Source organism: Oncorhynchus tshawytscha, linkage group LG26 (assembly GCF_018296145.1).
Source record: "Oncorhynchus tshawytscha isolate Ot180627B linkage group LG26, Otsh_v2.0, whole genome shotgun sequence".
Lineage (NCBI taxonomy): Eukaryota > Metazoa > Chordata > Actinopteri > Salmoniformes > Salmonidae > Oncorhynchus > Oncorhynchus tshawytscha.
Window position 1 is genome coordinate 52,443,172 of NC_056454.1, and position 17,500 is coordinate 52,460,671.

At 47.7% G+C, this 17,500-nt stretch overlaps 1 protein-coding gene across 1 annotated transcript in view; it reads right to left on the reverse strand.

Annotated features, from left to right (window-relative positions):
- Positions 1-17,500, reverse strand: part of bmpr2b (bone morphogenetic protein receptor, type II b (serine/threonine kinase)) — a 121,871-nt gene that overhangs the window by 38,728 nt on the left and 65,643 nt on the right. The window contains exon 6 of the mRNA XM_042306389.1: positions 6,042-6,156. Within this exon, the coding sequence (XP_042162323.1) occupies positions 6,042-6,156 (115 nt within the window). The remainder of the gene's footprint in view (positions 1-6,041; positions 6,157-17,500) is intronic.

Here is a 17,500-nt window from a genome sequence, read left to right on the forward strand (position 1 = left end):
ACAGACAGACTGCCCCATAGAGCACCATTCATACTGTATAGACAGACTGCCCCATAGAGCACCATTCATCCTGTATAGACAGACAGACTGCCCTATAGAGCACCATTCATCCTGTATAGACAGACTGCCCCATAGAGCATCATTCATCCTGTATAGACAGACTGCCCCATAGAGCACCATTCATACTGTATAGACAGACAGACTGCCCCATAGAGCAACATTCATACTGTAGACAGACAGACTGCCCTATAGAGCACCAGTCATACTGTATAGACAGACTGCCCCATAGAGCACCATTCATACTGTATAGACAGACTGCCCCATAGAGCACCATTCATACTGTATAGACAGACTGCCCCATAGAGCACCATTCATACTGTATAGACAGACTGCCCCATAGATCATCATCCATACTGTATAGACAGACTGCCCCATAGAGCACCATTCATACTGTATAGACAGACAGACTGCCCCATAGAGCACCATTCATACTGTATAGACAGACAGACTGCCCCATAGAGCATCATTCATACTGTATAGACAGACAGACTGCCCCATAGAGCATCATTCATACTGTATAGACAGACAGACTGCCCCATAGAGCACCATTCATACTGTATAGACAGACAGACTGCCCCATAGAGCATCATTCATCACTGTATAGACAGACAGACTGCCCCATAGAGCATCATTCACTACTGTCTCCTGTATAGACAGACAGACTGCCCCATAGAGCACCATTCATACTGTATAGACAGACAGACTGCCCCATAGAGCACCATTCATACTATATAGACAGAAAGACTGCCCCATAGAGCACCATTCATACTGTATAGACAGACTGCCCCATAGAGCATCATTCATACTGTATAGACAGACAGACTGCCCCATAGAGCACCATTCATACTGTATAGACAGACAGACTGCCCCATAGAGCACCATTCATCCTGTACAGACAGACTGCCCCATAGAGCATCATTCATACTGTCTAGACAGACAGACTGCCCCATAGAGCACCATTCATACTGTATAGACAGACTGCCCCATAGAGCATCATTCATACTGTATAGACAGACAGACTGCCCCATAGAGCACCATTCATACTGTATAGACAGACAGACTGCCCCATAGAGCACCATTCATCCTGTATAGACAGACAAACTGCCCCATAGAGCACCATTCATCCTGTATAGACAGACAGAGCCCCATAGAGCACCATTCATACTGTCTAGACAGACAGACTGCCCCATAGAGCACCAATCATACTGTATAGACAGACTGCCCCATAGAGCATCATTCATACTGTATAGACAGACAGACTGCCCCATAGAGCACCATTCATACTGTATAGACAGACAGACTGCCCCATAGAGCACCATTCATACTGTAGACAGACAGACTGCCCCATAGAGCACCATTCATACTGTAGACAGACAGACTGCTCCATAGAGCACCAGTCATACTGTATAGACAGACAGACTGCCCCATAGAGCACCATTCATACTGTATAGACAGACTGCCCCATAGAGCACCATTCATCCTGTATAGACAGACAGACTGCCCCATAGAGCACCATTCATACTGTATAGACAGACAGACTGCCCCATAGAGCACCATTCATACTGTATAGACAGACAGACTGCCCCATAGAGCACCATTCATACTGTATAGACAGACAGACTGCCCCATAGAGCACCATTCATACTGTATAGACAGACAGACTGCCCCATAGAGCACCATTCATACTGTAGACAGACAGACTGCCCCATAGAGCACCATTCATCCTGTATAGACAGACTGCCCCATAGAGCATCATTCATACTGTATAGACAGACAGACTGCCCCATAGAGCACCATTCATACTGTCTAGACAGACAGACTGCCCCATAGAGCACCATTCATACTGTATAGACAGACATACTGCCCCATAGAGCACCATTCATACTGTAGACAGACAGACTGCCCCATAGAGCACCATTCATCCTGTACAGACAGACTGCCCCATAGAGCACCATTCATACTGTATAGACAGACTGCCCCAGAGAGCACCATTCATACTGTAGACAGACAGACTGCCCTATAGAGCACCATTCATACTGTATAGACAGACTGCCCCATAGAGCACCATTCATACTGTATGTGAGTGAACCAGCCGTCTGTCTGACAGTCTGACCCAGATGTTCACATTAGCTGCTTCAACCATAAAAGAGGTGTGTGTGTGTGTGTGTGTGACGTGCTTCCGCCCGTCTGGCAGTTGAGTTGGCATCCTGTCTCCTGCCTCCACATGGCTGAGCTCAAAACACACAGCCGACCCAGACCACAACCTCGTAGAGAACTAGACCAGGTACAGCCAGAGATAAGGGGTCAACCCAGACCACAACCTAGTAGAGAACTAGACTAGGTACAGCCAGAGATAAGGGGTCAACCCAGACCACAACCTAGAAGAGAACTAGACTAGGTACAGCCAGAGATAAGGGGTCAACCCAGACCACAACCTAGTAGAGGAATAGGACACTATGTAGGGAATAGGACACTATGTAGGGAATAGGATGCCATTTGGGACGGAGACTGACAGAAACCTTTATTGGCCATTAAAAGTATACTTATCTCTTTGTTTTAAACATTTAAGAAGGATAAAGTCGCACTGGATTTGTCACAAAGTCTTAGGCCTAGTTACATGGTCTGTAACCTGACTGTCTAGGGGTCCTAGTTACATGGTCTGTAACCTGACTGTCTAGGGGTCCTAGCTACATGGTCTGTAACCTGACTGTCTAGGGGTCCTAGTTACATGGTCTGTAACCTGACTGTCTAGGGGTCCTAGTTACATGGTCTGTAACCTGATGGTCTGTAACCCTGACTCATTATGTCTAGGGGTCCTAGTTACATGGTCTGTAACCTGACTCATTATGTCTAGGGGTCCTAGCTACATGGTCTGTAACCTGACTCATTATGTCTAGGGGTCCTAGCTACATGGTCTGTAACCTGACTCATTATGTCTAGGGGTCCTAGCTACATGGTCTGTAACCTGACTTGTCTGTAGGGGTCCTAGCTACATGGTCTGTAACCTGACTTGTCTGTAGGGGTCCTAGCTACATGGTCTGTAACCTGACTTGTCTGTAGGGGTCCTAGTTACATGGTCTGTAACCTGACTGTCTGTAGGAGTCCGAGTTACATGGTCTGTAACCTGACTGTCTAGGGGTCCTAGTTACATGGTCTGTAAGCTGACAGCTGTGTGCATTCATGTGAGAAATCAGCATTTGAGAACTGTGTTGGATTACCTTAGGTCCATGACCAGCTCGGTCTTGACTCCTTTGAGTTGGTGAGAGGATTAGAATGTTCAGATGGTGACCGAAACAAATAGATACAAAAAGGACCCCTAGAAACAGGCATGCCTAAAGGACCCCTAGAAACAGGCATGCCTAAAGGAGCACTAGAAACAGGCATCCCTAAAGGACCACTAGAAACAGGCATGCCTAAAGGACCCCTAGAAACAGGCATGCCTAAAGGAGCACTAGAAACAGGCATCCCTAAAGGACCCCTAGAAACAGGCATGCCTAAAGGACCCCTAGAAACAGGCATGCCTAAAGGAGCACTAGAAACAGGCATCCCTAAAGGACCACTAGAAACAGGCATGCCTAAAGGACCCCTAGAAACAGGCATGCCTAAAGGAGCACTAGAAACAGGCATCCCTAAAGGAGCACTAGAAACAGGCATGCCTAAAGGAGCACTAGAAACAGGCATGCCTAAAGGACCCCTAGAAACAGGCATGCCTAAAGGAGCACTAGAAACAGGCATGCCTAAAGGAGCACTAGAAACAGGCATGCCTAAAGGAGCACTAGAAACAGGCATGCCTAAAGGAGCACTAGAAACAGGCATGCCTAAAGGAGCACTAGAAACAGGCATGCCTAAAGGAGCACTAGAAACAGGCATGCCTAAAGGAGCACTAGAAACAGGCATGCCTAAAGGAGCACTAGAAACAGGCATGCCTAAAGGACCCCTAGAAACAGGCATGCCTAAAGGAGCACTAGAAACAGGCATGCCTAAAGGAGCACTAGAAACAGGCATGCCTAAAGGAGCACTAGAAACAGGCATGCCTAAAGGAGCACTAGAAACAGGCATGCCTAAAGGAGCACTAGAAACAGGCATGCCTAAAGGAGCACTAGAAACAGGCATGCCTAAAGAAGCACTAGAAACAGGCATGCCTAAAGCAGCACTAGAAACAGGCATGCCTAAAGGACCCCTAGAAACAGGCATGCCTAAAGGAGCACTAGAAACAGGCATGCCTAAAGGAGCACTAGAAACAGGCATGCCTAAAGGAGCACTAGAAACAGGCATGCCTAAAGGAGCACTAGAAACAGGCATGCCTAAAGGAGCACTAGAAACAGGCATCCCTAAAGGACCACTAGAAACAGGCATGCCTAAAGGACCCCTAGAAACAGGCATGCCTAAAGGAGCACTAGAAACAGGTATGCCTAAAGGAGCACTAGAAACAGGCATGCCTAAAGGAGCACTAGAAACAGGCATGCCTAAAGGAGCACTAGAAACAGGCATGCCTAAAGGAGCACTAGAAACAGGCATGCCTAAAGGAGCACTAGAAACAGGCATGCCTAAAGGAGCACTAGAAACAGACATGCCTAGAAACAGGCATGCCTAAAGGAGCACTAGAAACAGGCATGCCTAAAGGAGCACTAGAAACAGGCATCCCTAAAGGACCACTAGAAACAGGCATGCCTAAAGGACCACTAGAAACAGGCATGCCTAAAGGACCCCTAGAAACAGGCATGCCTAAAGGAGCACTAGAAACAGGCATGCCTAAAGGAGCACTAGAAACAGGCATGCCTAAAGGAGCACTAGAAACAGGCATCCCTGAAGGACCACTAGAAACAGGCATGCCTAAAGGACCACTAGAAACAAAAGAAAAGCCTGGATGGCCACCAAACCAACCAGCAACCTCACAGCTCTCAAACAGGGACCCTGACTGACAATCCCTAATTGCTTATCAACCAGGCTCAGCACATGTACAAGGTTGCTGCTGCCCCCTGGGGAACGGAGTGTGGAAGTGCTAGTATGCTGTCTAAACTACCTAACCATTTCCCTAACATGTGACGCATGTCTGTAAGCAGACAATGAATTATGTATTGGCAAATCCATATTAACAGAGTGATGTGTAGACTCAGATTGTTCACTTTTAAATGTATGTCAAACAAAAACCAATGATTGCAAAGTTAAACAAACCATACAACTTTAAAACACACACACACGTGAAGGCAGTAAAAATCCTCCTCAGTGATTCATCACATTCTGACGGCTTGACGACGGGAGATAGTGTTTCACTGGGGCTGTCTGAACATGTAAATGAAATTAAGGGGTGTGACGGTGAGTGAGAACAGTGTGTGAGTGTGTGTGAGTGAGAGAGAGAGAGAGAGAGAGAGGACATTATGTGTGTGTGTGTGAGTGTGACTGTGTGAGAGAGAGAGAGAGAGAGTGTGAGAGAGAGAGAGAGCGAGAGAACATTATGTGTGTGTGTGAGTGTGAGAGAGAGAGAGAGAGAGAGAGTGTGCGTGTGTGAGTGTGAGTGAGAGAGAGAGAGAGAGAGACATTATGTGTGTGTGTGAGTGAGAGAGAGAGAGAGAGAGAGAGAGAGAGAGAGAGAGAGAGAGAGAGATTATGTGTGTGTGTGAGTGAGTGTGAGAGAGAGAGAGAGAGAACATTATGTGTGTGTGTGTGTGTGTTATGTGTGTGTGTGAGTGTGAGAGAGAGAGAGAGAGCGAGAGAACATTGTGTGTGTGTGAGTGTGAGAGAGAGAGAGAGAGAGAGAGAGAGAGAGTGTGTGTGTGTGTGTGAGTGAGAGAGAGAGAGAGAGAGAGAGAGAGAGAGAGAGAGAGAGAGAGTGAGAGTGTGTGTGTGTGAGTGTGAGTGTGAGTGTGAGTGAGAGAGAGTGTGTGTGTGTGTGTGTGTGTGTGAGTGTGTGTGTGTGTGTCCACGTCCGTGTACATCTGTGTGCTTGTGCACTCCCCAGTGTGTGTGAAGGTGACTCCTACCTCCTCTCAGCAGCTCAGTGTGCAGGTAGGCCAGCCCCCGTGTGACAGAGTGTGTAAGGCGACAACAGCTGACCCAGTCTCCTGTCTGCAGACTCAGGTACTGACACAGAGAACCCTGGAAAGGAGAACAAGAACATGACTTTTCTGTTTCATCGTAGACACACGGTTGTCAGCTCACTTCCCACCAGATTTTTACAGAGGAAAAGGAGGACAATGAGGAAGAGGAGGATGAGGAAGAGGTGGAGGAGGACGAGGTGGAGGAGGAAGAGATGGTGGAGGAAGAGGTGGAGGAGGAAGAGGTGGAGGAGGAAGAGGTAGAGGAGGAAGAGATGGAGGAGGAAGAGGTGGAGGAGGAAGAGGAAGAGGTGGTGGAGGAAGGGTGGAGGAGGAAGAGGTGGAGGAGGAAGAGGTGGAGGAGGAAGAGATGGAGGAATGAGAAGGAAGAAGAGGTGGAGGAGGAAGAGGTGGAGGAGGAAGCAGTGTGGAGGAATGAGAAGGAAGAGGAGCAAGAGGTGGAGGAGGAAGAGGTGGAGGAAGGAAGGAAGAAGTAGGAGGAAGAGATGGAGGAGGAAGAGGTGGTGGAGGAAGAAGTGGAGGAGGAAGAGCTGGAGGAAGAGGTGGAGGAGGAAGGAGAAGGAAGAAGGAGGAAGAGGTGGAGGAGGAAGAGATGGAGGAATGAGAAGGAAGAAGAGGTGGAGGAGGAAGAGGTGGAGGAAGGAAGAGGTAGGAGGAAGAGGTGGAGGAGGAAGAGGTGGAGGAATGAGAAGGAAGAAGAGGTGGAGGAGGAAGAGGTGGAGGAGGAAGAGATGGAGGAGGAAGCAGTGTAGGAGGAAGAGGTGTAGGAGGAAGAGGTGGAGGAGCAAGAAGTGGTGGAGGAAGAGGTGGAAGAAGGAGAAGGAAGAAGAGGTGGAGGAGGAAGAGATAGAGGAGGAAGCAGTGTAGGAGGAAGAGGTGGAGGAGGAAGCAGTGTAGTACTATATCTCTTGACACAATGATGAAAATAATCATGGCCTCTAAACCTTCAAGCTGCATACTGGACCCTATTCCAACTAAACTACTGAAAGAGCTGCTTCCTGTGCTTGGCCCTCCTATGTTGAACATAATAAACGTCTCTCTATCCACCGGATGTGTACCAAACTCACTAAAAGTGGCAGTAATAAAGCCTCTCTTGAAAAAGCCAAACCTTAATCCAGAAAATATAAAAAACTATCGGCCTATATCGAATCTTCCATTCCTCTCAAAAATTTTAGAAAAGGCTGTTGCGCTGCAACTTACTGCCTTCCTGAAGACAAACAATGTATACGAAATGCTTCAGTCTGGTTTTAGACCCCATCATAGCACTGAGACGGCACTTGTGAAGGTGGTAAATGACATTTTAATGGCATCGGACCGAGGCTCTGCATCTGTCCTCGTGCTCCTAGACCTTAGTGCTGCTTTTGATACCATCGATCACCACATTCTTTTGGAGAGATTGGAAACCCAAATTGGTCTACCCGGACAAGTTCTGGCCTGGTTTAGATCTTATCTGTCGGAAAGATATCAGTTTGTCTCTGTGAATGGTTTGTCCTCTGACAAATCAACTGTAAATTTCGGTGTTCCTCAAGGTTCCGTTTTAGGACCACTATTGTTTTCACTATATATTTTACCTCTTGGGGATGTTATTCGAAAACATAATGTTAACATTCACTGCTATGCGGATGACACACAGCTGTACATTTCAATGAAACATGCTGAAGCCCCAAAATTCCCCTTGCTAGAAGCATGTGTTTCAGACATAAGGAAGTGGATGGCTGCAAACATTCTACTTTTAAACTCGGACAAAACAGAGATGCTTGTTCTAGGTCCAAATTAACAAAGAGATCTTCTGTTGGATCTGACAATTAATCTTAATGGTTGTACAGTCGTCTCAAATAAAACTGTGAAGGACCTCGGCATTACTCTGGACCCTGATCTCTCTTTTGAAGAACATATCAAGACCATTTCAAGGACAGCTTTTTTCCATCTACGTAACATTGCAAAAATCAGAAACTTTCTGTCCAAAAATGATGCAGAAAAATTAATCCATGCTTTTGTCACTTCTAGGTTAGACTACTGCAATGCTCTACTTTCCGGCTACCCGGATAATGCACTAAATAAACTTCAGTTGGTGCTAAATACGGCTGCTAGAATCCTGACTAGAACCAAAGAATTTGATCATATTACTCCAGTGCTAGCCTCTCTACACTGGCTTCCTGTCAAAGCAAGGGCTGATTTCAAGGTTTTACTGCTAACCTACAAAGCATTACATGGGCTTGCTCCTACCTATCTCTCTGATTTGGTCCTGCTGTACATACCTACACGTACGCTACGGTCACAAGACGCAGGCCACCTATTTGTCCCTAGAATTTCTAAGCAAACAGCTGGAGGCAGGGCTTTCTCCTATAGAGCTCCATTTTTATGGAACGGTCTGCCTACCCATGTCAGAGACGCAAACTCGGTCTCAACCTTTAAGTCTTTACTGAAGACTCATCTCTTCAGTGGGTCATATGATTGAGTGTAGTCTGGCCCAGGAGTGGGAAGGTGAACGGAAAGGCTCTGGAGCAACGAACCGCCCTTGCTGTCTCTGCCTGGCCGGTTCCCCTCTTTCCACTGGGATACTCTGCCTCTAACCCTATTACAGGGGCTGAGTCACTGGCTTACTGGGGCTCTCTCATGCCATCCCTGGAAGGGGTGCGTCACCTGAGTGGGTTGATTCACTGATGTGGTCATCCTGTCTGTGTTGGCGCCCCCCCTTGGGATGTGCCATGGCGGAGATCTTTGTGGGCTATACTCGGCCCTGTCTCAGGATGGTAAGTTGGTGGTTGAAGATATCCCTCTCGTGGTGTGGCGGCTGTGCTTTGGCAAAGTGGGTGGGGTTATATCCTTCCTGTTTGGCCCTGTCCGGGGGTGTCCTCGGATGGGTCCACAGTGTCTCCTGACCCCTCCTGTCTCAGCCTCCAGTATTTATGCTGCAGTAGTTTATGTGTTGGGGGGCTAGGGTCAGTTTGTTATATCTGGAGTACTTCTCCTGTCCTATTCGGTGTCCTGTGTGAATCTAAGTGTGCGTTCTCTAATTCTCTCCTTCTCTCTCTCGGAGGACCTGAGCCCTAGGACCATGCCCCAGGATTACCTGACATGATGACTCCTTGCTGTCCCCAGTCCACCTGGCCGTGCTGCTGCTCCAGTTTCAACTGTTCTGCCTTCTTATTATTCGAACATGCTGATCATTTATGAACATTTGAACATCTTGGCCATGTTCTGTTATAATCTCCACCCGGCACAGCCAGAAGAGGACTGGCCACCCCACATATGCTCTCTCTAATTCTCTCTTTTTTTCTCTCTCTCGGAGGACCTGAGCCCTAGGACCATGCCCCAGGACTACCTGACATGATGACTCCTTGCTGTCCCCAGTCCACCTGGCCGTGCTGCTGCTCCAGTTTCAACTGACCTGAGCCCTAGGACCATGCCCCAGGACTACCTGACATGATGACTCCTTGCTGTCCCCAGTCCACCTGGCCGTGCTGCTGCTCCAGTTTCAACTGACCTGAGCCCTAGGACCATGCCCCAGGACTACCTGACATGATGACTCCTTGCTGTCCCCAGTCCATCTGACCGTGCTGCTGCTCCAGTTTCAACTGTTCTGCCTTATTATTATATGACCATGCTGGTCATTTATGAACATTTGAACATCTTGGCCATGTTCTGTTATAATCTCCACCCGGCACAGCCAGAAGAGGACTGGCCACCCCACATAGCCTGGTTCCTATCTAGGTTTCTTCCTAGGTTTTGGCCTTTCTAGGGAGTTTTTCCTAGCCACCGTGCTTCTACACCTGCATTGCTTGCTGTTTGGGGTTTTAGGCTGGGTTTCTGTACAGCACTTTGGGATATCAGCTGATGTACGAAGGGCTATATAAATAAATTTGATTTGATTTGATTTAGGAGGAAGAAGTGGTGGAGGAAGAGGTGGAGGAATGAGAAGGAAGAAGAGGTGGAGGAGGAAGAGGTGTAGGGGGAAGAGGTGTAGGAGGAAGAGGTGGAGGAGCAAGAAGTGGTGGAGGAAGAGGTGGAAGAAGGAGAAGGAAGAAGAGGTGGAGGAGGAAGAGGTGTAGGAGGAAGAGGTGTAGGAGGAAGAGATGGAGGAAGAAGCAGTGTAGGAGGAAGAGGTGGAGGAGGAAGAGGTGGTGGAGGAAGGAGAAGGAAGAAGAGGAGGAAGAGGTGGAGGAGGAGGAAGAGGTGGAGGAGGAAGAGGTGGAGGGGGAAGAGGTGGAGGAGGAAGAGGTGGAGGAGGAAGAGGTGGAGGAGGAAGAGGTGGAGGGGAAGAGGTGGTGGAGGAAGAGGTGGAGGAGGAAGAGGTAGAGGAAGGAGAAGGAAGAAGAGATGGAGGTGGAAGAGGTGGAGGAGGAAGAGGTGGAGGAAGGAGAAGGAAGAAGAGATGGAGGAGGAAGAGGTGGAGGAGGAAGAGGTGGAGGAGGGAGAAGGAAGAAGAGATGGTGGAGGAAGAGGTGGAGGAAGGAGAAGGAAGAAGAGGTGGAGGAGGAAGAGGTGGTGGAGGAAGAGGTGGAGGAAGGAGAAGGAAGAAGAGGTGGAGGAGGAAGAGGTGGTGGAGGAAGAGGTGGAGGAAGGAGAAGGAAGAAGAGGTGGTGGAGGAAGAGGTGGAGGAAGGAGAAGGAAGAAGAGGTGTAGGAGGAAGAGGTGTAGGAGGAAGAGATGGAGGTGGAAGAGGTGGAGGAAGGAGAAGGAAGAAGAGATGGAGGTGGAAGAGGTGGAGGAGGAAGAGGTGGAGGAGGAAGAGGTGGTGGAGGAAGAGGTGGAGGAAGGAGAAGGAAGAAGAGGTGTAGGAGGAAGAGATGGAGGTGGAAGAGGTGGAGGAAGGAGAAGGAAGAAGAGATGGAGGTGGAAGAGGTAGAGGAGGAAGAGGTGGAGGAGGAAGAGGTGGTGGAGGAAGAGATGGAGGAGGAAGAAGAGGTTGTGGAGGAAGAAGAGGTGGTGGAGGAAGAAGAGGTGGTGGAGGAAGAAGAGGTGGTGGAGGAAGAAGGAGGAAGAGGTGGAGGAAGGAGAAGGAAGAAGAGGTGGAGGAGGAAGAGGTGGAGGAGGAAGAGGTGGAGGAGGAAGAGGTGGTGGAGGAAGAGGTGGAGGAGGAAGGGTGGAGGAGGAAGAGGTGGAGGAGGAAGAGGTGGAAGGAGAAGGAAGAAGAGGTGGAGGAGGAAGAGGTGGAGGAGGAAGAGGTGGAGGAGGAAGAGGTGGAGGAGGAAGAGGTGTAGGAGGAAGAGGTGGAGGAGGAAGAGGTGTAGGAGGAAGAGGTGGAGGAGGAAGAGGTGTAGGAGGAAGAGGTGGAGGAGGAAGAGGTGGAGGAGGAAGAGGTGGAGGAGCAAACAAACCACATAAATCACGGAGAACAGCATCACTGGAGTCTGGGAGGAAAATGTTATACACACTGCTGAACTGAGGATGACGTCTGCGTTCCAAATGGGACCCTATTCCTTATGGGTACTGGTCAAAGGTCGTCCACTATATAAGGATTAGGGTGCCATTTGAGATTCCGGCTATGACGCACAGCCACAGAGAACAGTGAGAGTCCAAGGACCTGAGGAATATAGTCAATTAGAACTATGTTATATTACTATAGAACAGACACATCATGAGCCCTGGCTGAGTCCTGGTTGTCATGGTGACATAATGGCTACAGGAACAGAGAGAGAGAGAGAGAGAGAGAGAGAGAGAGAGAGAGAGAGAGAGAGAGAGAGAGAGAGAGAGAGAGAGAGAGAGAGAGAGAGAGAGAGAGAGAGAGAGAGAGAGAGAGAGAGAGAGAGAAAGAGAGAGAGAGAGAGAGAGAGAGAGAGAGACAACCAAACAAACCAAAACAAAGGCAAAGTCTTCTCATGCTTTGTTGATTTCAAAAAAGCCTTCGACTCAATTTGGCATGAGGGTCTGCTATACAAACTGATGGAAAGTGGTGTTGAGGGTAAAACCTACGTCATTACAAAATCCATGAACACAAACAACAAGTGTGCTGTTAAAATGGGCAAAAAACATATTTCTTCCCACAGGGCCGTGGGGTGAGACAAGGATGCAGCTTAAGCCCCACCCTCTTCAACATATATATCAATGAATTGGTGAGGGCACTCGAACAGTCTGCAGCACCCGGCCTCACCCTGCTAGAATCTGAAGTCAAACGTCTACTGTTTGCTGATGATCTGGTGCTTCTGTCACCAACCAAGGAGGACCTACAGCAGCACCTAGATCTTCTGCACAGATTCTGTCAGACCTGGGCCCTGACAGTAAATCTCAGTAAGACCAAAATAATGGTGTTCCAAAAAAGGTCCAGTCACCAGGACCACAAATACAAATTCCATCTAGACACCGTTGCCCTAGAGCACACAAAAAACTATACATACCTTCTATGCCATCAAAAGGAACATAAAATTCAACATACCAATTAGGATCTGGCTAAAAATACTTGAATCAATTATAGAACCCATTGCCCTTTATGGTTGTGAGGTCTGGGGTCCGCTCACCAACCAAGGATATCACAAAATGTGACAAACACCAAATTGAGACTCTACATGCAGAATTCTGCAAAAATATCCTCCGTGTACAACGTAGAACACCAAATAATGCAAGCAGAGCAGAATTAGGCCGATTCCATAACAAAGCCATCACCTAAAGAGAGGTGAACCTGGAGAAGAGTCCCTTAAGTAAGCTGGTCCTGGGGCTCTGTTCACAAACAGACCCCACAGAGCCCCAGGACAGCAGCACAATTAGACACAACCAAATCATGAGAAAACAAAAAGATAACTACTTAACACATTGGAAAGAATTAACAAAAAAACAGAGCAAACTAGAATGCTATTTGGCCCTACACAGAGAGTACACAGCGGCAGAATACCTGACCACTGTGACTGACCCAAAATTAAGGAAAGCTTTGACTATGTACAGACTCAGTGAGCATAGCCTTGCTATTGAGAAAGGCCGCCGTAGGCAGACATGGCTCTCAAGAGAAGACCGGCTATGTGCTCACTGCCCACAAAATGAGGTGGAAACTGAGCTGCACTTCCTAACCTCCTGCCCAATGTATGACCATATTAGAGAGACATATTTCCCTCAGACTACACAGATCCACAAAGAATTCGAAAACAAATCCAATTTTGATAAACTCCCATATCTACTGGGTGAAATACCACAGTGTTTCATCACTGCAGCAAGATTTGTGACCTGTTGCCACAAGAGAAGGGCAACCAGTGAAGAACAACCACCATTGTAAATACAACCCATATTTATGCTTATTTATTTTCCTTTGTGTACTTTAACTATTTGTACATTGTTACAACACTGTATATATATATATAATATGACATTTGTAATATCTTTATTGTTTTGAAACTTCTGTATGTGTAATGTTTATTGTTAATTTTTATTGTTTATTTCACTTTTGTATATTATCTACCTCACTTGCGTTGGCAAAGTTTCCCATGCCAATAAAGCCCTTTGAATTGAGTTGAGAGAGAGAGAGAGAGAGAGAGAGAGAGAGAGAGAGAGAGAGAGAGAGGAAGATATAGAGGGAGAGAGAGAGAGAGCCAGAGCGAGAGAGGAGAGAGAGAGAGAGAGAGAGAGAGAGAGAGAGAGCATGACAGAGAGAGAGAGAGAGACACAGAGAGAGAGAGAGACAGAGAGAGAGAGAGAGAGAGAGAGCATGACAGAGAGAGAGAGAGCACGACAGAGAGAGAGCACGACAGAGAGAGAGAGAGAGCATGACAGAGAGAGAGAGAGAGAGATGACAGACAGAGAGAGAGAGAGCACGACAGAGAGAGAGAGAGAGCATGACAGAGAGAGAGAGAGAGAGAGCATGACAGAGAGAGAGAGACGACAGAGAGAGAGACACGACAGAGAGAGAGAGAGAGCATGACAGACAGAGAGAGAGAGCACGACAGAGAGAGAGAGAGAGCATGACAGAGAGAGAGAGAGAGAGAGCACGACAGAGAGAGAGAGCACGACAGAGAGAGAGAGAGAGCACGACAGAGAGAGAGAGAGAGCATGACAGAGAGAGAGAGAGAGAGAGCACGACAGAGAGAGAGAGCATGACAGAGAGAGAGAGAGAGCACGACAGAGAGAGAGAGAGCATGACAGAGAGAGAGAGAGAGAGAGAGAGAGAGCATGACAGAGAGAGAGAGAGAGCACGACAGAGAGAGAGAGCACGACAGAGAGAGAGAGAGAGAGAGAGAGCATGACAGAGAGAGAGAGAGCACGACAGAGAGAGAGAGCGAGAGAGAGAGAGAACATTATGCAGCAATAATTCTCAGGAGAAACTATCTACCCAAGGTGACTTGGTGTCTGGTGAAAAGAAATCTAACCCCGATCATCGACAGAAATATCTGCTGAGACGATACAGAATCTATTGTATTCTAGTTCTATGACAGAGACAGGAAACCTTCTATTCTAGTCAAATGACAGAGACAGGAAACCTTCTATTCTAGTCAAATGACAGAGAGACAGAAACAGTCAAATGAAAGACAGGAAACCTTCTATTCTAGTCAAATGAGAGAGAGAGACAGGAAACCTTCTATTCTAGTCAAATGACAGAGAGAGAGACAGGAAACCTTTTATTCTAGTCAAATGACAGAGACAGGAAACCTTCTATTCTAGTCAAATGACAGAGAGAGACAGGAAAACTTCTATTCTAGTCAAATGACAGAGAGAGACAGGAAACGTTCTATTCTAGTCAAATGACAGAGAGAGACAGGACACCTATTCTAGTCAAATGACAGAGACAGGAAACCTTCTATTCTAGTCAAATGACAGAGACAGGAAACCCGGTAGAACCTGGTATAACCCGGAAGAACCCTGTAGAGGACAGAAGTCCAGTAGAGCCCAGCAGACCCCAGCAGAACCCTGTAGAGGCCAGCAGAGATCAGTAGAGCCCAGTAGAACCCCGTAGAGCCTAGTAAACCTCTGTAGACCCCTGTAGAATACAGTAAAGGACAGTAGATCCAAGTAGAACCCTGTTGAGGCCAGCAGAGCCCAGTAGAACCCTGTGGAGGCCGGTAGAACCTGGTAGAACCCAGTATAACCCGACAGAACCCTGTAGAGGCCAGCAGATCCCTGTAGAGGCCAGCTGTCCAGTAGAGCCTAGAAGAACCCTGTAGAGGTTAGTATAACTCAGTAGAACCCTGTAGAGGCCAGTAGAACCCATTAGATGCCAGAATAACCCCTTAGAGGCTAGCAGAAACCAGTAAAGCATAGTAGAATCCAGTAGAGCCCAGCAGAACCCTGTAGAGGCCAGCAGAGATCAGTAGAGCCCAGTAAAAGCTAGCAAAATCCTATAGAGGCAAGTAGAGCCTTGTAGAAACTTGTAAAACCTAGTAGATACCCTGTCAAACCCTGTAGAGGACAGTAGATGACAGTAGAGGCTAGCAGACCCCTGTAGAAGTCTGCAGAGCCTAGTAGAACCCTGTAGAGCCTAATAGAGGCCAGTAGAACTCCGTTGAGACCTGTAGAGTCCAGTAGACTCCAGTAAAACCCTGTAAAGGCCAGTAGATGCCTATAGAGGATAGTAATCCAGTAGAGCCTAGTAGACCCCTGTAGAGCCAGTGGAACCCTGTAGAACTCAGTCGAGTCCGGGAGTCCAGTAGACCCCTGTAGAGTCCATTAGAGCCTAGTAGAACCCTGTACAGGCCAGCAGAATCCTGTAGAGGCCAGCAGAGGACAGTAAAGCCCAGTAGAGCTCAGCAGAACCCTGTAGAGGCCAGTAGAACCCTGTAGAGATAAGTAGATCCCTGAAGAGGCTAGTAATCTAGTCGAGCCTAGCAGAACCCTGTAGAGGCCAGTAGAACTTAGTAGAACCCTGTGGTGGCTAGTATTCTAGTAGAGCGCAGCAGAACCCTGTAGAGGCCAGTAGACGCCTGTAGTTCCCATTAGTTCCTGACAAGGCAGCAGCTACTCTTCCTGGGGTTTATTATGGATCCCCATTAGTTCCTGCCAAGGCAGCAGCTACTCTTCCTGGGGTTTATTATAGATCCCCATTAGTTCCTGCCAAGGCAGCAGCTACTCTTCCTGGGGTTTATTATGGATCCCCATTAGTTCCTGACAAGGCAGCAGCTACTCTTCCTGGGGTTTATTATGGATCCCCATTTGTTCCTGCCAAGGCAGCAGCTACTCTTCCTGGGGTTTATTATGGATCCCCATTTGTTCCTGCCAAGTTCCTTCCTGGGGTTTATTATGGATCCAAGGCAGCAGCTACTCTTCCTGGGGTTTATTATGGATCCCCATTAGTTCCTGACAAGGCAGCAGCTACTCTTCCTGGGGTTTATTATGGATCCCCATTAGTTCCTGCCAAGGCAGCAGCTACTCTTCCTGGGGTTTATTATGGATCCCCATTAGTTCCTGCCAAGGCAGCAGCTACTCTTCCTGGGGTTTATTATGGATCCCCATTAGTTCCTGCCAAGGCAGCAGCTACTCTTCCTGGGGTTTATTATGGATCCCCATTAGTTCCTGCCAAGGCAGCAGCTACTCTTCCTGGGGTTTATTATGGATCCCCATTAGTTCCTGCCAAGGCAGCAGCTACTCTTCCTGGGGTTTATTATGGATCCCAGTTAGTTCCTGCCAAGGCAGCAGCTACTCTTCCTGGGGTTTATTATGAATCCCAGTTAGTTCCTGCCAAGGCAGCAGCTACTCTTCCCGGGGTTTATTATGAATCCCAGTTAGTTCCTGCCAAGGCAGCAGCAACTCTGCCCGGGGTAAAGCAAAATGAAGGCAGTTTATACAATTTTAAAAACATTACAATACATTCACAACACACTGTGTGTCCTCAGGCCCCTACTCCACCACTACCACATATCTACAGTACTAAATCCATGTGTGTGTATAGTGAGTATGTTATCGTGTGTGTGTGTGTGTGTGTAATACTGTGGAATAGAGTACCATGTAGTCATGACTCTATGTAGTACTGTGGAATAGAGTTCCATGTAGTCATGGCTCTATGTAGTACTGTGGAATAGAGTTCCATGTAGTCATGGCTCTAGGTAGTACTGTGGAATAGAGTTCCATGTAGTCATGGCTCTATGTAGTACTGTGGAATAGAGTTCCATGTAGTCATGACTCTATGTAGTACTGTGGAATAGAGTTCCATGTAGTCATGGCTCTATGTAGTACTGTGCACCTCCCATAGTCTGTTCTGGACTTGGGGACTGTGAAGAGACCCCTGGTGGCATGTCTTGTGGGGTATGCATGGGTGTCTGAGCTGTGTGCCAGTAGTTTAGACAGGCAGCTCGGTGCATTCAACATGTCAATACCTCACATAAATACAAGTAGTGATGAAGTCAATCTCTCCTCCACTTTGAGCGAGGAGAGATTGACATACATATTATTAATATTAGCTCTCGTGTACATCCAAGGGCCAGCTGTGCTGCCCTGTTCTGAGCCAATTGCAATTTTCCTGAGTCCCTTTT